Raw genomic sequence first — 20,637 nt, 5'->3', positions numbered from 1 at the left:
CCAAATGTTTAACTAGACAATCTATGACCACCGAGCATACCATTCATCCATCCATCCATCATCTAAACCGCTTATCCTTCTGGGTCGCGGTGGGGTGCTGGAGCCTATCCCAGCTGTCATCGGGCGGAAGGCAGGATACACCCTGGACAGGTCGCCAGTCCATCGCAGGGCCACCGAGCATACCATTAATATCTAATTCATAAGATCGACAAGGCAAACAGCTTGCTTGTTTCCCAGAGTTTTAAATTTTACAGTGGGCAACTGCTACGTACTCTTACACCACATCAGGCATTTCCATTAGGATGCCTTGGTCTCACCTAGAAGGTTCCAACTCGGGGTCTTCCTCAGATGTTCCTTTCTGTCCCTCATACTGCTGAACCAAGGCACGCACACTCCAGCATGGGTTCTCAATCTCCTCATCACCACTGGAGCTTCGGCTGAAGGGGAAACAGGGAATGAAGATCAGCTTGGAAGTTGCTTTAAATCAGCAGTGGTTTAAAGTAAACCCAGAGAGGGTTTAGAAGACCATATTTCAGTCATTTTATCCCAGGGCTAAAAAAATGACTTCATCTACACCACTGCTTCATCTAGAATACAGCCAACTGCTATTTAAATGTCCTCAGCTTAAACTGTTATCCTTGCAAGCAAATGTCTTCAAGAACAAAAAAAAACATCCACCACAATGTGTCACAGCTTTTTCCATAAATGACAGAGATGCTAATTATGGTTTTGAATGAAGTGTATGTGGATTTGTGGCTTTTTTCCGTTTACCCTTTAACAACTGAGCTGCAGTACATGCAGACAACAAGAAGAGGGCAACATTCTGCATAGCGAGCAAAACCAATGAATCCTCTTAAAGTGAGAGGGAGAGCACAGCTTCTATCCTCTTAATCCACTTAAAACAGAGCAGGTCTTAAGTAACAGATCTCCTCGGTCCTCACACGCTCTCCTCTTTACACAAGCCTGTGTAGAGAATAAACATCCTGCGACACAGTTACTGAGTACTTTCATCTGTTGTGCAAGCCTACGAAGGCATGACTGGGGCATGACTGAATTTGACAATGCTCAACTAATCAAATTACTTTGAGGTTTTTATCTATCTCATGTTAAATTCATTTATATGCAGTCTTATACTGCAGCTAGAACTAGTATCAAACTGTACTCTGAGAACAGGACTTTTATTATTTAAATTCAAATTATTTATATGTGAAGAACAAATATAGAACAAAATAATGCTACCATGATGTAAACAACAAATGAATGGTGTTATAATCATGTATTTGTATAGGATCTGTTTACAAGACAGTAAGACAAAAAGATAGATCTAATTGAGGCATAAACAAAAGCTGACCTGTGCCAGTCTTGTCTGAGGTGGAGGACACTGCGGCCCGAGCAGGAGGCATCATGTCTGGCCGCTGCCAGAGCTGCTGCTGCGTTCTGAGCCATGGCCATAGTGGAATGAGGCCTGTGATTGGCCAAAGACCCTGCAGAGCTCCTACCCACACCAAGGCCTGCTCTGTGATTGGCTGAGGCAGATGGCTTAAAATGTGCTGCCAGGGCCAAGATGAGCCTCATGGCAGATTTGAGGTTCCCTTCCACAATGTCTATGAATAGAGAGAGATAAACAGAGAAAGAGGATATAGAAAGACATACTCAGGAAAAGGCCAGAGTACGTGTCTATAGAAGTTAACCTAATTGGCACCTGCTGAGTTACTTACCTCTGGCAGAGGTCTGGGGCATGCGTATCCGCTTGGATGATACAAACTGCAGAACTTTCTCAACATTCTCTTTCTTCTCTTGGTTGTCTCTCGGTGAGTAGTGAATACCCTCAAGCAGTTCACCAGCTACCATACAAAAAGATGAAAGTCATATAACAGGCTATGTAAGCCTACACCTAAAATTAGTTTTGTAGCATTTATAGCAAAGATATTTTGTAAGTAAGAACAGAATCCGAGAACACTACAGCTAAACAGGAGAATGAATAACAGTATTTTATATTGCCTTATATCATAGTTTTTATTTGACTTTCTCCATTTTATTCTATTGCCTAGCCAAACAGTCATCTCTAAGGCTGCTTCTGGAGAGATGCCCTCCTGCAGAGTTTAGCTCCAACCCTAATCTGCCAACCTGATCCACCTAAGGACTAGTAACCCAATAACTGTGCAAGGTGTGTTAAGCTGGGGTTGGAACTAATCTATGCAAAAAGTGCACAATATGTTATGCCACATCATCAAATAAACGCTTCAAAATGAAATTAAACCAAATGTGCAGTACTGAACAAAAGTAAGAGACCAACCTTTATTTATTTAATTTCCAGTCAAAACATCCCTTAAGTACAAGTTAAAAGATTTAAAAATTATGATTCAAAAAATATTTAAAAACTGGCCTAGTAACAACAGTGCAAGACTTGGCACAGAACCAAAACTGTCACCATCAGATCGACAGTACTTAAACCTTTCATCTTTGAGAGACAGGACACAACCAAGCTCCATTATTGCTTCAGATCTGAAAAATTCACAGGTGTTTCTGTCCATCCTTCCACTATGACATAACTCAACACTACGGGTCTGAAAGGATGTGTAGCTGTCAAGCAGCCGTTACTGAGAAAAAGAAATAGACAGAAAAGAAGAAAATTTGCCCAGGCCTCAACATCACTATATGTTTGGGATTACTTGGATCGTGAGAAGCAGAAAATGCAACCAACTTCTAAGACTAAACTTTGGAGGGAGAAATATCGCTGCAGATTTCTTTAAAAAAATAAAAATAAAAACACAGGTCTCTCGCAAAGAATGAACGGTGTAATAAAGGTGACCAGTGGACACACGAAGAACTGAAAAGTTTCATATTATATGTAATTGTTGAGAATTAAATAAAAGAAGCGTGGTCTCTGACCTTTGTACTGTAAAGGTACTCAAAATCATCAAAAGCTTGATACAAGCACCATGGCAATGTTCTGATGTTTGTCACTATGCTGCCTTACCCACAATCTCAATGAGGTGGGTCAACACCACACCATCTCTAAGATCCTGCCGGAGGTCACTCACGGGGTTCACACCGGGCTTCTTCCTCAGCTGGGCATTGACCCAGGAAACATATGCCGCCAGCTGTTGCTGGAAATGCAATGCTGAATAATGTAACAACATCTGCACAAATGCATCCACATTACAACAGCAATGAAATCAGCACTGAGGTCAGTTAAAATAACATTAAATCCATCTCTGACTTCTGACTAAACACTTATAAAATACACAAAATACAGAAAAAGCATCGACAGAGACATGTTGCTGCAACAAAGCTAACTGGTCTATATTTTCTCTGTGCTGTGCATTTATTTATCATTTTACAGTGAAATGAACAGAGGTACTGTAATCACAATATTTACTTTTCAGTGTCTTCTTTATCATTCTATATAAACCAATCCAGAAAAAATGCAAATCCAGGAAAAGTGAAATTAATTTAAATCATGAACTTTGATGAAAGCCTTTTCATTCACACAGGCACACTGACGAAGGGTACACTGGGTGCCTCTGCCATGATGCCTGCTGAAATGCCAATTGTCAAACAAGCTTTATCTCTAAGAGCTCAAGACTCACATCCTCTGACAGGACAAATCCCTCCCCATTCACTCGGCCTGGTCTGTGATGCCCGGGTTCAACAGCCAGGATTAGTGTGACTTGTAGTTTTCTGCCTCACCACAACATGAAGGCTTAGCTTCTATTTCCCTACAGCCAGTACATGTACGGACACATAGAGAATCCAGCCCTGCACATTCAGGGATGTGGTGCCTCACTAAGGATTGCTGCAGAGTTCTGCCTCCTGGCAAAATAATACAGTCAACTAAAGCTGTTTTTCAAAAGTGCTACTGGAGAATACTGAGCAGGGGTAAACTTCAAACACATGTGAGCAGCATATTCTTCGCTCTTGAAAATACCCTGCTTAACTTATGCCTTTCAGACCCAAATTATTTTCCTTGGGAGAAGGATTATCTTTGTCACATATGGTTAAATGTTATCTCTGACATATATTTATGGTTAATAGGGTCAAATACACAAATCATAAAAAGTATGAGAAATGGTATTTTTATGGTATTTTATATTTGATAAAAGAGCTAATATAGCTACAATGGTCATTTTCCCATAACTTTCCAGCAAATTAAATTCTGCACTCAGTCTAGACTGCTAGTTTTGATAAATATAAGACTACAGAGACTGATGCTAAAGTTCTGTAAGAGGTGTAAGAAATACTGAGATCATAATATAATGCCTGAAAAAAAACTTAAGATTCATGTGCACTCAAAGACTGGGTTTCACAAAAGCATCTTAGCCCAAAGATTGTTAAATGGTAGAGTAAGCATCATAGTAAACACTCTTTCTAACAGTTAACATGATCTTAAAGGGGAATTCCACTGATTTTTCAAAATTTCTGCATGGTTCGATCATTAAGATGTAAACAATGCCATTCAAATTTACAGGTTTGTTGTGAAATGCTGCATTGTAGAAGAAATTCACACACTTGGATTTTTTTCAAATGGTGGTAACTGGAACCAGGGGTTGCAATTTCTACACCACAAATTTAGCCATTTTATTTAGTATCAAAAACCACTTTCAGAATTTTTGTATGTAATGTTGATAATATCGATCTGGTAGATCTGAAAAAAAAACAAAATTTCTATGGGGACTATTTTGTCTTACAACACTCTGTATGTATCTTGAAGCCATTTCATGTAATAACATTCTGTGATGTAGCTTTTAAAGGCATTAAACTCTTCAGACGTCTGGTTCCCATCACCACTACTGTGAACAATTCTGATTCTGATGACTTCGGCAAATTATTCTTCAGCAGAGCATTTCACATCAAACCACTCTGAATGACTGCGTTTACGTCTTAACCTTTTAATTTACAGGACATGAACAAGAAACAGGACAGGAGAAAAACTGGTGGAGTTCCACATTAATACTATGAACCTTTACGAGAAACTGGACTTATGTGTGTCAGCCTGAGCTGTGACAGCTAGAAATCTGTGTGGCATAAGCAGGACTCAATTTGACAGGGGGAATGCAAGGGGATGTCATCCAATACATTGCTTGAACCGAAAAGAAATATACAAACCAAGTTAAATTTCTTGTTATCAAGAACAGTGAGCCAGTATTATTATTGGTACTCTGTTACACTGGCAGTCAAACAGATGTCTGCTCTCCAAAATAGAACCACTTTTAGAATTTAAAAATAATCTTCAAATAATACAATTCTCTTGTGATTTTTTTTTAACTAGTTATTTAAACAAATCGTATTAACCTAGTGATAATAATATCTCATCACTTGTACAGACTAGCTTAATACATATGAACAGGTATGAAGTCTGAGTTGAGATTGTTTAACAACAGTTTGCATCATCTGATCCCTAACATTCTTTAGAATATAAGCTCAAAACTGAAGAAAAAAATGAAACTGTGACTGAATATGTAGCACAGTGGTAAAGGAGAAACCACGTCAACTTAAAAAAAGCTGGCACGGCACAACTTTTTCCTCATTTGCGGTTTTACATGTAAACAAAAAAGAAATTTTAGTGGCCACTCAGCAAATTGAATAAGCCTCTGAAAACAGTGTACATATTTGGCATACGCTGGGCTGCCTTGAACAATGGAAGCCCTGTCTGGAGCATATCTGTCTCACTAAAAGCTCAAAGTGGTCCAGATTGGTGCCTTCCCAAGAAAGGATGCCTAACACAGGGAGCATTCAGCAGTGAGGCTGTGTTAGCTGCTGACCATGCTGTATGGCTGGAATGCCATGCTAGCTCAGTGCAACCAGCCGAAAAAATTTGCTAGCAGTTTGTTCCCACAGAGACCAAGCCGACTGAACACACCACTGCGGCGCTGTCCGGGTCACTCCATCCTGCAGCAGTAGATAAAGCACCACCAGTGTGTGAAGGCCCCATAGCAGCTGAGGATCATAACAAATGCCACATGGCATTGAGGACACCACTGGACTTCTTTACGGTTAAATGCAGTGGCAGCTGCTACAAGTAACAGTCTAACAGGTGTTGCATTATGAGACTGGATATGGCTCTGTAGGACATCTTGCACTTAACACTACCCCACACTCTGTCAGTGAGGTAATGCTTAAAATGATATAGATGTCTGTAGTAATTAATGCTTGAAAGGCCAAACCCACATAATATGTTGGCTTTTGTATCAGTGGTCTTTTATTCAGTACAAGTAAACATACACAAACCTTTCAACACACCAACTTACAAACCTACTTCTTGATATCATACATTAACTAGTTACTAATCATCATCTAGGCAAGAGATTTAGTGGACAGCTCCACTGGTCAGTACTGTTGGCTAAAGGACACTGTAGCTTCTTATATCCCGCACGTTAACAAGTTAGTTAAGGTTACTGAGGTAATTCGCACTTGTCTGACAGTAAGAAGAAAGAATGCTTCAGCGAGGACTGAAGACTTTTAACACAAGGCTGGCAGCTGTCGACACCACCATATTATCCACAGCGTCTCAGTCCCACTTCATTCAAACACGTCTGCTAGTTCATCTCACTCTCAAGACAACTTGCAGCGGTTAGCTGAATTTCTGCTCGAATAAACAGCAGCTCGATCCAGAAAAGCAACTTCTACGCAGTCCTCCGTTTAAACAATACAGGACAAAATAAATTTACGAAAGACGGAATGCGGATACAACACCTAACGGACAGTAAAGTTTTGGTTGGATTTCATTGGTCGTGTTACCTCATTGAAGCCCTCCTGCAGCACGTCCAGCACATTTCCTCTGGATAAGGATGCGATCATTCTTCTGCCTTCTCATGGAGGCGAACAGGCAAAACGTTAGCCTCCTTATTCACCGGGGCCGTTTTAAACGCGCATCGGTGAAGTCAGCAAACAAAGAAACTACACAGAAAAGCCCCGAGGCCGTGCGATGGCCATATGTGCAGCCACCGTTAGCTCGCGTTAAGAAACAGGATACGAGGTGGACTGGGTTAGCGCTGACGTACTGCGCATGCTCCGCACAGGGCCACTCCGCGGTCGCTATGGCTACGGCCCCGCTTACACCAGCCGGACTAATCAGGGCGCTGTAACGCTACAAAACAAATAAGAGCCAATTTATGACATGAATTTATATCATACGCTGATCTCTGCTACACTGTAGTGACATATGTTCCAGAAACTAATATAACAGCCTGAGAAACTCTAAAGAACTACTAGAACTCTCTAAAGAAAACCCACATCACTAAGCCGTTACTTTCTCCGTTATGGACGTGGTGAAATGGTTCTTCACACTATCGGACAATGTGTTGTATATGGTTCTATATAGAACCTTTTGGAAACGGTTCTTCTATTGTTAGGATCTCAAGCCTGTAAAAATAGAAGAACCCTAAAAGGTTCCATAAAAAAATCATACACAACACATTCTCCATCAATCTAAATAACCATTTCACCAGGCAAAAAACATTTGTTTAAGGAGTGTTTGTGATTCTATAGAGAACCACTGTCTTTACTAAAGAACCCTTGATGAACCATTGCTTTTTAAGAGTGTAGCTGACGCTTGGCATGAGGCATGGTGACAAGACTCAAGGGCAGCTGTCTCACAGCATCCCATTCTGTTAGCAATGCTCTTAAAAAGGTGGTTCTTCAAGGGTTCTTTGGTAAAAAAAAAAAATGGTTCTATATAGAACAATGAGCACTCAAAGAACCCTTTGCACAATTAAAGGGTTCTTGGCATCATGAAAGCGTTCTTCAGACTGATAGAGAATGTGTTGTATATGATTCTATATAGAACCTTTTTGAAAAGGGTTCTATATAGCACCCAAAAGGGTTACACTATTGTTACATGCTTGACATTGTACCTATCATTTTAAAGAAGCTTTTCATAATGCAAAGAACCCTTTAATCATGCAAAGGATTCTTTGAGTGTTCAGAGTTCTATATGAAGAACCATATTTTTAAGTGTGTATCTGTATCAACTGAATACCTGCATCAGCAATGGGGCCACCTTAAAGTAGCTGAATTCACTAATTACAAGTGGTGTCTGGTTCCTTTGGGTATATAGTGTATATTAGCTTATAATATATATGTTAAACCAAAAGCAAATATAATATGCTATACTGCAACTGGATGAATGAAGCAAACTTACAAAAAGTAGAAAGTAGAGGACAATTAGAGAGATGTCCATCAATCTTCTAGTGTTCTGAATGTGCTGATAATTATTTATGAGTGTGTATCAGTAATGCAAGCAGTAATGACTGTTCTATAGACAATCAGTAAAGAAGCGATCTAACCACAAATCAGGATGCTCTGCATAGGTTCCTTTTCAAAAAAGGACAAGATACTGCCAAGAGGGATTCTCTGTAGTCGTTTTATGTTCAGAGATGTTACACTGTATTTCAGTCACAAATCTATGCACTTCACTTTATATGTTACCTAAAATCATAAATTCTAAGAGGTTTTCTTCACTCGATGATATGCAAAAGATTCACAAACATGAACTGCAATTTCTATGATCTTTTATGATGGTATATTCTGTTGTTAGAGTACAACAGAAAGTGGGAGTCACCCAGTGTGAAAGGTAAAAAAAAAATCATGACACCTTAAATGTATCCTCTTTAACAGTACACAACAGTAAGGATTAGTAAAAAGTATGCAGTTCTGTGCATGGCTGCTTTGTGTACTGCTCCACCAGACCACATCCTTCCTGTCAGTTTTAGAACTTCCTGATTCAGCTTGTAGCCCTGACTACACTATATAATGCGTTTCTGACCAAAATCAGTAACACTAAAAAAATCAGATCTGCCCTTTTAAAACCCTTGCACTCAGTACCCAATGTGCGTTTCTTGGAATAATCTAAAACATGACCCTCCTTGTTCTTGGTACTCTATTTGTTTGCGTAGTCATGATCAGATCAGGTATTTGTAGCCCAACAAAGCAGAGCTTGTCCAAGACAAAGTAGTCTCGATAAGCTGCTCATACCCTCATCTTACATATCATACATAGAGAGTAAAATGTTATTCCTAGTCTTTTTAGTCTAAATGGATTATGCTGTTGTGTGCAAACAGCACAGTTACACAGCTTCGCAATAAATATTGCTAACAAGAAGGATGCATGTATTAGTGATATATACACACCAACCAGCCACTTCATTATATACACCTTCTTGTAACTACAATCATTGTCCTTCTTTATCAGCTCCACTTACCATTCAGGTGCACTTTGTAGTTCTAGAATCGTAGACCGCAGTCCATCTGTTTCTCTTCATTCTTTGTTAACCCCTTTTTACCAATTTCTTCCTTGTTCAGGACCCTCATAGAACCACCACAGAGCAGGTATTATTTGTAGTGACACTGGCATGAGTATGCTGGTCTGAGTGGATCAGACACAGCTGTGCTGCTGGAGTTTTTAAACACCTCAGTGTCACTGCTGGACTGTGAATAATTCCGCCTTGTAGCTGTCACAGACGACAGCTCATCTGTTACTACACAGTTTGTTTTGGTCGTTCTCTAGTCCTACATCAGTGGTCACAGGACGCTGCCCACAGGACGCTGCTAGCTGGATATTTTTGGTTGGTGGACTATTTTCAGTCCAGCAAGTGATACTGAGGTGTTTAAAAACTCCAGCAGCACTGCTGTGTCTGATCAACTTATACTAGCACAACACACACTAACACACCACCAGTGTCAGTGTCACTGCAGTGTTGAGAATGATCCACCATCCAAATATATATACATATATATATATATATATATATATATACATATACATATATATATATATATATATATATATATATATATATATATCAGGTGTCCATATACTTTTGGCCATACATTGCGTATTTAATTAGCTCCTTATGTGCCGGGGTCAGGTGTGTTGGAGTCGGGAAACTGACTCTGGGGACGCCTGTGCTTTTTTTAATCCACACCTTTATGTAAACCTAGACTGTGTTTTTTAAAAAAATTGCAAACTCGCATAATTTCTCAGTCAACGTGTTTGTTAACTCACAGACATACATAGACATTATAGAAAGAGGCGATGGTCTTAAACAGCTAATAAACAAGATAAATTAAGGCTACTTACAGATCCATCCACAGCCGAGGAGCGAGGCATCTCACTGGCCTGCAAAGTATACAGCATGTATACAATGAAATGCTCTTCTCATTTGCGCATGAGCCTTGGCCATCTGGATAACTTAGCTATTTAATACACTAACCAGTCAGTGAGAAGGAGAAACCAAGGAATTAACACTAGAACGTGTTATAAGTAGCGTTAATGGTAGATTAACCTACCGTTCTGCTGACTGAGCTAAACTAGCTAGGTTACAGAGAACCGACTCACTCTTTAAAATTTAAGTCAGACTTTTAACATGTTTAATTGAAGTTTGAAATTTGATCATATGTTAAGTCAGATCCATCTAAATGAACAATACGATGAATTATAAATCTAACTAGGTTAACTACCAACGCTAATGAAATTAGCTAGGTGAACCAAAACTAGTTAGCTAGCTAGCTAGTAGCTAGGTTAGTTAAAAATAACTGGTTAGCTTAGCTAGCTAGTTAAGAAGCCGAACACAACTAGTTACTTACTTAACAGTCATTTTTAATCAAAGTAGCTGCTTAGCCGCAACTGTCTGCACTTCTAGTAACTCACCGGGTGTTAATTTACTCTCTGGAAGACGATGGAAATGACAGCTTGGTTCAAAATTCCCGTTCTCTCAGCAACAAAGTGCATTTTCCCCAGAGCAAATCTCGGAGCCTTTCTCGGTCCTAGTGCTCCCGTTACTATGGTTACCAGAAACAGTATGCGGGGGTTTGCACTTGTGATGGAAATATCTTCGCATTACACGTTTACATACATTTACGCAACATATAGCTTAATTCATAAAGAAAAGAGATTCCAACAAGCACTAATGGAGTAATATTTTGAGAGGACATAACTAAAACTCACCCGTGAGAAAGGATACAGGGTTGCGCAGAGTAACTCCTGTCTGTGAGTCTTTGTCTCCCTCTGCTGACCTCAAGCTACAACTACACACAGCACATTCACAAATGACTGATAGAGGTTAGTTTATTGTTACAAAACTGTCAAACCAAATATTTGCACAAGAACAACAGTTTCTAGTAACAAAATCTTAAAAATATATACTTTTCCATAATTATAAACCCCAGAAGCTTTGTAGTCTTTAGAATAAGATCAGGATTTAGCACAGTCTGCTCACTGCTTTGTCAATTCAAGACAACACTGTCGATTACACATGCGAGTTATATGATAAATGTATAGCAAACATCCAAGACAACCAACTTAACCAGTGTCAGTTGATCTGAGATTACTGTCAAGATTATGAAACAATTTCACAGTGACAAAAACATAAGGACAAATAAATGTATAATTAGAATCAAAAGGCAACATAAAGATCCAAAAGAGCAGTCCCAAATGCTTTTCAGTATACCACATATCCTTTTTCAGCGAATGCATGCAGAGCTCTTACTTATAGTTTAATATTATAGGTTTATATCATATGGGATTATCTTAGGATACACGTCCAATATAATGCTTCACTAAAACAGCAGGTTTTTTCTTTGTCTAAGGGTTTGTCATCATTGCATTCCACACAGATATAGTGTTTTCTAAGACTGTGAATACAAATCAGTCCAAATACAATATCATAGTTTTGTGATTTCCCATATACTAGAACATTTTACCTTGCATGAACAGCTGTTTTGTTACTTCACACAATTTGATTTGGTTTATATTCAAATTCACAATAGTTTACGCTTACGTCTTTAGACAGAAACACAAACTACCGAAGACTTAGAGAGAACAACTCAACTTGGCACATATACGTTTTTTTTGGGCATCTATTTGGGGGCTTTTATTTTGCACACATTTTAATTTCATCAATAGTTAATTTCACTATTATTGATAATGCACAGAAGATAACCTTGCCATGTAATCTCACATTTACTCATAAACCACTAACAGACTGTTAACCGTTAAAGACTTTTTATATGCATACGAATAAAAACGTAACCTACTCTCCTCTAATAATGCTCAATGTGACACTAAAAGAATGATTGGGCGAAGAGTGAAATTTACACCATTTTCCACTTAAACCAGATGTAGTTGATTAGCCAGGACAGGTGTGATGTCCAAATTTTCCTTTTTTATTTTAGTGCTTGAGCTACAAGACTAACTTTGCTGGCAGCACTAGAAGTCAATATAAATATTTTCAGTATAAATACATCCCCAAAACTTCTCTCAACCCTCTCAAATTGCATCTATATTCTATATTAAGGGTGCGCAGACTTGTTAATGTGGTTTAGGATACAGTATGACTTACTGTAAACTATAAAAATGAACAAAACTTCACTGAACACTGCAATCAGCCATGTTAGACATCAGAGATTGTATCGAAACCTGACTCCTCCACAGACTCCCCTTCATGTTCAGAAATGCCACACAGATATATGGACTCTAGATTACAGGCTCATTTCTGTTGATTCTATTTTAAAACATACCTTCAGTTTGTTCAGATTCAAGATTATCAGTATTTGTAAAAATAACGGACCTGTTGTCCAATATGGCTGCCTGCTGAGTTTAATTACATGGTGAAGTTTTATTCATTTTTGTAGTTCACAGTGAGTCAATCTGTGCCTTAAACATCACTGACTGACTGTGCATACGTAACAAAGACCTGGCTGTGGTTTGAGCAGGTTAAGAGACGTTTTCGGGATGTATTGACGGAAAATATTTTGGGTGACTACTGACCTCTAGCATTTGTTAGCAACATTAGCCTTGTAGCTTCAGCACTAAAGAAGCAAAATTTGCACACCAAACATGTCTCAGCTGACTGACTACATCTGGAGTAAGTGGCAAATTGTGTAAATTAGATTTTTCCCTAAGCCTTTCCGCCAAAACAGGCCAGAGTAACTAAACAACTTAAAGAAATAAATTAAAATACTTGTACTTACTGTATCATGAACAGTCAATGAATATGTGTTTCTCTGCTAATCTAATACAAAACAAAGCTCCATTAAAGATGGAGGCCAGGTCTCTAAATCCTACAGTGGAAGAAGATATGCCATTAGAAACATAAACTGCATTAGTTTCTAGCAGGCCATGGCTCGGAGAAAAGCATCATCCGCCCAGAAATAGAGCATTTTAAGACCAAAACAATCCATACGATACATTCATAATCTAGAAAAAAAGCATACAAACAATAAACAAACAAACAAACAAAAACAAATCCTAATATCACTTAATGATGAGGTTGCGTTACCCATGATCATGAGTTGTCTATAAACCAAAATCAAAAAATTGTTTGCAATTCACCAAAAACAGATTATTTACAATTGTATCTATAAACATGTTTCACTCTAGGTAAGCCCTAGAATACACGGCATTGGTTTAATGTGTCCAAGTTGCCTACCAAGTGAGTTAAAAAGCACTCCACTCTAGAGCACTAAGTGGATTTGTGGGCAGTAATAAGAGCACCTTGTAGCAAACACAGACAAGGCTAGTGTTACAGCTGAGCAGATTTGAGGGAAGACCATGGAACCATCCAGAAACCATCAGCTTATCTGAACTGTCAGCTGTGCATAAGAAGCAATGTGAAAGCAATGGAGATAACAGCTTCCTTACTTAAGCCAGACTCTTATGAGCTTGGCTTTCCTCCTTTTGCCATCTTGTGGCTGATCCAAGCACCACCTAGCACTTTCTGCAAATGCATCGGGAGGAGAAAAAGATGAAGCAGAAGAGATAAGGCCCATGTCTTCTGTTTTGGGAATAGACAGAAGCTTGAAAGTAGCACCTGATCACAGAAATGCACATAAAGACTACAGACTAGCTTTTCATCTGATTTTGCAAAGCTGTAGTCATGCCATGGCGATGACACTAATAAGTTGCTGATCAACTGGTAAACCACAGTGTACCAAACACAGTATTACAGAAATAATATATACGCACACAGAGCTGATATCCTTACCCTGTACTCAACCTGTCATTGTCCAACTACAATGAGCCATCACAAAGCTGACAGCAATGAGAAAACAAACACTATGTAACTCAAATAATCAAAATGTACACACCCGAATCCTCGCAAGCTGCTGTGATGGTAAGAGAACTTAATCTCAGGAGTAAACAGAAAAGAAAAACATAATATCAACAACAAAATTTCTGTGCAGGTACAAAAAGGAGCACAATCAACCAAACAGAGACCGAACCCCCATAACTCTCAGGATTCCTCACAGGGATAGTGGGCAGAGTGTTGTGTGCGGTCTGCAGGCGCTCTGGATCTTCGTGGCTCTTCATCAAGATCTGAAGACATGCACTGCACGCACCACGTACTGTCTGCAGATGGGACACTCACTCATGCGCTTCCCACACTTGCTGCAAGTGACCATATGGCCACATTCCAGCAGCACACAGTCGATGGGCGAGTCCATGCAGATCTTACACAGGTTTTCCTCCTGCCCACTGGGCTCAGCTGGCTCTGCTACACACACAGGGAGACATATTTCAGCACACCACTACAGTAAAATACTATGCTATTCTATACAATTACATACATTAGCATTCAGTAGTTTGGAATTGATGATTTCAATGACCAATTTGGTGGCAGACAAATGCTTAAATTAATTCTAATATGCTGTTTCTTTGCATCTTCATAGGTGTACTGTGAAGCTAGGAAAAAATAGATATCCAGAAAATGGATATATCAATAGGAATAAAATAAAAAATACAATTAGCTTCACAAGCCAGTTTATGGTGGTGGCAGTAAATTAGCCAGAATTATTAGACCAAGAAATACTAAAAAAAGTGTTGCTGAGGAACGTGTAATGTTTGACACACGCTATCCTGATGGTTGTGTGTTTTATTTAAATGCAGAAACTTAAAAAGCTTTGGATTCAACAATGTGGAAGATCACACTCACAGCTCAGTATCAAAACTATGAACAAACAGCTCAGGTCAGTTAAACTCAGTTAAATCTATGTTACTGAATTTGCTAAAAATTTAAAATACGATGTCTAATGATAATTAACCTTAGATAACAAGATTAACACTATGATCTGTTAGCAAGCTACATGAGCTTTTCTTAGCTTAGTCAGATCACACAGGACTGTACAGCATTGACATTAAAACATTCTGTTTGAAGATAAATATTGATGCACTCATATGTGTGAAATCCTTTGCAATCTTTGAGATTTGCTAAAAAAACCTTGTGCGAAAGATGACATAGCTCAGTGTCTAATGTTGCACCGACTCACTTTAATCTGATTGTCTAATCTGTTTTGTAGGTGATATTTGTTTGATCACTCAGAATGTACCTTTCAGGTAAATTACTATAAAATTAACACATTTATAAGGAACTGTTGATGTGTTATTATCACTGGCCCACTTTACATTTGACTGTAATGTGGCTGTTGCCTAAAATGAGTTTGACACCCCTGTACTAAACTCTTCAAAGAAAACTTCTCTTTAACAACTTTTAAATGTGTGATACTGTGAAATTCACAAATTTATTTTAGTCCAAGAACTTCATCTTGTTTCGAAATGCATGCCACGGCAGGCAGAGCAGGTAACTTCTTGCCAAAGTTTTTTTTCCATCAGACAGATTAAACCTGGTGCATTGATGTGCATTCAATCAATACAGAAACATTTCTGGACTTTCTTTTTGTTATAGCTTCAGCCTCAAAAGCTCTGTCCACAGCTCTGTCCACAGATATGGACTGTGAGGCTGAGTCTACAATAAAATGAACGTCCAGAACACTTTGTACTTCAAACATGGTGATCAAATTATAGATCAAATTTATTGTAACCACATAATTACAGTACATTACTTATAATTTAATAACGTCTTCTCGTCTTCTCTTAAACATTAAATACCTCTTGGTGTCTAGTTTATAAGAAATACACCTACATAAGATTCACATTTTAAACAGTAGTATATACATAAGATATACAAGTATGCAACAATACATACCTGTACCCGTTTCCTTTTTAGTGTTCGAAACTGAAAATAAAAGAGTAAAATGTTATAATAGTAAATGAACATGAATTCATCAGTATTCTGTTCACACAAGAAATGTAAATCTCTTCCGAATGACTGTCTACTCTGTAGTCTGTCTAGAAAAACTAAACGCCACAAGAAGGCCATACTGAATAAATAAGAACAAAACTCTTGGTATATCTTCTACTATAGAGTACAACGAACACACCAACAGAATGTAGTGATAGTACTTTGTCTCACCCAGGTTGTGGAGGTCTTTCTGGTCATTAAAGAGCCGTGTGACCCTCTCCATCAGCTCCCACTTCTCACAGCAGCCCTTGTAGTTCACAAAGTTCCGCGCTAGGATTTCCTTCAGCTGCCGCACACTGAGGCCCTCGATGTCCTGCACGCTGCTCAGATCAGACAGAGACGCCCGATGGCTGTGCACCAGCGTCTCCTCACTATCTGTGGACTGAATCAAACACAAACACACGGTTTGTCACAAAATTACAAACATTATGTTTTTGAATTAAGTGTGCACTGTCGGAATATTCAAAAGACAATTTAAAAAAGGAATTAATAATAACAATTCTGCCAAAGTGATGTACAGGATGAATCCCACTAGCACGTTTGTTTAATTATTTGTCCCTCATATCTCTTTGGAACAAGCTTTGAAATTCTGTTCGAAGTGCAATGGATATCACATTTGTGCTTGTTCATATAAGACATCATGTTCTGATTGTGATTTGAATTTGATGATGTTATTGTTGTGCACATTGTTTTGTGGAAAGAAACACATAATTTACATATTTGCCATGTTTTTGTCATATTTTGACACTGGAACAAACAGAAGGTAGTTGGAAGTGCAGACTTGAACCCGTTGATACAAAATGTAAACTGGATGTAAATGCAAACTAATTTAATTCATTACGTATCTAACAATTTAATTAGTTATGTATTTACACAAACATTTGTGTAATGTAAATTGATGAATAACAAAATTACAAGGTTTCTAATCTATTATATATAAACACGCACAGACACAAATGGGTTATTCTCATGATCCGTGACTAACACTTTTTAAGAAAAATAATGTCTTTTCTACACACACATTATTAAAATGTATGCATTTTGTGGTTTTATCTCATTAACACAATACATTGATAGCCTTTGAGTTTTTTTCTTTTAGTTTTTTTATGGTGCCACACAACATTTTGTAGAGTTTACAGGGAAAACATTAAAGCAACACTATGTAAGATGTTTAGATTTGGATACTTCTCTTGTGGAAATGTGTAATTGCAAATAACGTGCAGAAGAACATTTGCCAAGCGGATGAATCTGACAATCGTGAGTGCACTGAAAGAGTATTTAAAGAGAACTCATTCTGAGAATGTATGTGCATTACCTACTACTGCCACCATATCTTTGTCAGTATGATGTTGATTTTGCATTTGATACGTAACATCACGACAGACCTTCTTTTTGAGCTTGTGCTTGATGCTAATACATAAAGATGTATGACATCTTCCAAATAAGTCTATTAGCATGCTTTTTTGTCTCCTGAGCAACACTAATTCTTTCAGTTTTAACAGAAAAATCTTACATACTGCAGCTTTAAGACATTCAGAAGTTGAAAATAATATAAACTCTTGTTTCTAATTTAAAATGCAAAACAATGCTAAATATCAATAATGATAAACACACATGGACAGGCTGTAGTAATGAGAATTAGAGTAAAAAATGGCAAAATAAGCTTGATCTACTAATTTATATGAACAATTTTTATCTGCACGATACTTATGACATCAAATATTTATGGACATAGTTTAAGGCTGGTTAACGCAAATATATAAAACTGTGTACCTCATCGTCATCATCCTCTTCGTCCTCATCTTCACCCTCCTCCTCCTCTGTGAACTCCTCAGGTTCCTCAGCTGATTGGGAGGGAGGTGTGGGGGGTTGTGGAGGGTCCAGTGCCGCTGGGTGGGAGACAGAGTTGTTGCTGCTGCTGCTGCTGCTGCTGCTGCTGCTGGGGGTGTGTTGACCCAGCACCAGCTCCACCAGCTCCTCCTTCTCGCGACATGTCTGTGTGGGGATCTCATGCAGGTGGAGATAGTCACGGAGCTCCTTGACCTTCAGCCGCATCAGCTCGCTCCGCTCAAAGTGCGTGCCGTGGAAGCGCTGGCAGGTGTGGCACAGCCTGAGCTCTGGCTGCACCCAGCAGCGGCCACAGAACTGCTTCCTGCAGTCCACGCACACATTCTATGAAATTGAAATGGTGAGTGGTCTTATCCTGCCAATATGCAGACACTTAGTAATCAATTTAGCTACAGTTGATCTCTACCAGCATCACTTCATGCATCAATGCAACATAACCACGTGGTTCCATAGCAACCATCAAAAAGTGTCATACATTTAGAACCAGCCTAAAGAGCATGGGAAATCTGATCCTAGATCTCCTTTAATGGACTTCTGGCTCATACACTAAATGTCCAAAAGTTTGTGGACACACGCTCATCCAGCGTTTCTTTTGAAATCAAAGCTACTAATAGAGAGTTTGTCCTCCTTTGCTGTAGTAACAGTCTTTTGAGAGGCTTCACTCTAGATGTTGGAACATTGCCGTGAGAATTTGATTGCATTCAGCCACAAGAATATTAGTGAGATCAGGTGCTGATGTTGGATGAGTAGTTCTAGATCACAAACACTACTCCAACTCATGCCAAAGGTACTGGATGGTGCTCTATCACACCAGAGAACACTGCTCCACAGCCCACTGCTGGGGGGCTTTACTCTAGCTGAAGCCTGGTCAGGGTGACCATAGGCTTATGTGCAGCAGTTCCACATCATCCTATTCTATTGGCAATGCTTTTTTTAATGGAGATTATGCAAGCTGTGTGTGTGCGTAATTGTGTCAGCAATGGGTGCACCTTAAGATTAATTAAGGCTGACTGAAAGCTGATTTAAACGGTTTAAAAAGGTGTCTGGATAGCTTTGGATATGTATAGCAGTTGCCAACCTCTGCCATACACAAATGCTGCCCTTGTATGCTGAACTGTCAGTGGGGCAGCTATAATCTTGGTCAATATCTAGAACTGCTCTAAGGCTATCTGCAATGCAGCGATTCCCTCTGCGTTTCCACAGTCAGGTTTGGTCTGAAAATCAGATGGAACACCATACTAAACGACCAATTCAGGGACCAGATCCGTGCATGTCTTACCCTCCTTGCGGTGTCAAACTGGCCTCCGCAGGCCTTGCACAAGTGTTCGGGTGATGTTGGAGGGGGGCTGTAGCCCGAGTTTGTGTAGGCCTGCCGCCAAGAGCTGCTGTTTTCTTCCACGGTGGCGGTCGTGTCCACACAGAGCCAGCTACAACAGGAGGCTCTCACGCCCCTTCCTGCCCATTAAAAAGAACAAAACTACATGTAGGCCGATGGTCTCTAATTAACAATAATTTATAGTCTATAAGAACCTTATTTAGCCACAAGCCAGGTTTCAAATATTAGATTTAGGAAAACTTTAATAGTTTTGTAAGGTCAATGACCCATTAATTCACCTTTATTATTTATTTATTGTATTGTATATTGTATTAAATTGGATTGTATTGTATTAGAGGAAAAAGGGAAAATGTCCTGCATGGTCACACCATGAGAGAACAGACCAGTGACTAAAAGCCTTGTTAAAGGTGTTCATACGACACTGGTTATAATAAGGCACATCTGGACGGTCTGATTCCAGCTGTGCTAGCTAACCAGCATCCTTAGCTAATACGGTTCTGCCAATATTACAGTAAACAATCTTCGAAAACACATAGACGTAGCATGCAGCAGAGAACGTATGAGCATAACAGCCCTCTCGGTGGAATGATAGGCGTTAGCTGAGTCTCCTCATTGACTGGCCAGGCCAAATAACGTTACCGGTCATGCGGCAGTACAGCCGGTCAGTCTGTTAGCTACTGCACTCCATTAGTCTGCTACTCTTAACTACACCCGGAGATTCTTACCCAGAAGAGCAGGAGCGAATCTCTTCAGCGACAGCCATGTCGTGATTAGCTAACGAGGGTGAGATGAACGGCCGATGAGCTCAGGCTGCCGTAGACGCTGCTGACTGAGGGAGAAGCAGCAGCGCTCGCTCATATTCACGCGACACTGAACGGGCTTTGCGGCTCCGGGTTTCTTCTGGTTCTGCGTTGCTGGACGTTCAAGATCATGAAGTGAGCACAGCGCCACCAGCTGGAGCGACGTGTGAAAACCAGATCAGGGCTACAAGCAGCACAAGGTAAAATGGCTCAGGCTCTTCTTTTTTATTTATTAAATATAGTATGTTTTTTGTATTTTGGGGTAAACGTAAAGCTCCAACTGCATCTGGAAATATTTAAACATACAAAATTATACAGAACCTATTTTAATAACAGGTCGACACATAAACCAATACATAAATGACAAAGTAAAATAAAATAATGTAAAATAAAAAAGAAAGACCTTTGAGACCTAAACATGAAGTTGGATCTTCTTTAAAGCCTGTGTAAATAAAAACAGAATGCATCGATGAGGAAATTAAACCCTATATTTAATTGAAAATAGTACAGAGACAACATATCAAATGTTCAAACTGAGAAATTCGTTGTTTTTTTTTAAATATATGCCGATTTTA

The 20,637-nt window shown here is 39.2% G+C and overlaps 2 protein-coding genes across 6 annotated transcripts in view; both read right to left on the bottom strand.

Annotated features, from left to right (window-relative positions):
• Positions 1-10,763, bottom strand: part of dixdc1b (DIX domain containing 1b) — a 29,845-nt gene extending 19,082 nt beyond the window's left edge. For 3 of the 5 annotated variants that reach the window (XM_036588088.1, XM_036588092.1, XM_036588090.1), the window contains exons 1-5: positions 6,742-6,963; positions 2,981-3,110; positions 1,719-1,844; positions 1,352-1,604; positions 318-437 (exon numbers count right to left, since the gene is read on the bottom strand). In XM_036588088.1, coding sequence (XP_036443981.1) covers positions 318-437; positions 1,352-1,604; positions 1,719-1,844; positions 2,981-3,110; positions 6,742-6,801 — 689 coding nt within the window. In that variant the 5' untranslated portion in view covers positions 6,802-6,963. Of the gene's footprint in view, positions 1-317; positions 438-1,351; positions 1,605-1,718; positions 1,845-2,980; positions 3,111-6,741; positions 6,964-9,202; positions 9,450-10,080; positions 10,120-10,650 lie in introns of those variants that run through there. The other 2 variants (XM_036588089.1, XM_036588091.1) reach the window with 2 other exon arrangements.
• Positions 10,764-11,049: 286 nt separating this feature from the next.
• On the bottom strand, positions 11,050-20,120 carry zgc:171740 (uncharacterized protein LOC795694 homolog). Its single transcript, XM_036588907.1, has 6 exons — positions 20,042-20,120; positions 19,206-19,381; positions 17,852-18,250; positions 16,250-16,460; positions 15,983-16,012; positions 11,050-14,494 (listed from the first exon to the last, which is right to left on the bottom strand). Exons 1-6 carry the CDS (start codon positions 20,118-20,120, stop codon positions 14,310-14,312), a joined length of 1,080 nt encoding a protein of 359 aa, XP_036444800.1. The 3' UTR covers positions 11,050-14,309.
• Positions 20,121-20,637: the final 517 nt, after the last annotated feature.

Source organism: Colossoma macropomum, unplaced genomic scaffold, assembly GCF_904425465.1.
Source record: "Colossoma macropomum unplaced genomic scaffold, Colossoma_macropomum, whole genome shotgun sequence".
Classification (NCBI taxonomy): domain Eukaryota; kingdom Metazoa; phylum Chordata; class Actinopteri; order Characiformes; family Serrasalmidae; genus Colossoma; species Colossoma macropomum.
Note: the sequence above shows the minus strand (reverse complement) of the source record. Positions and strands in the feature narration are given on the sequence as shown.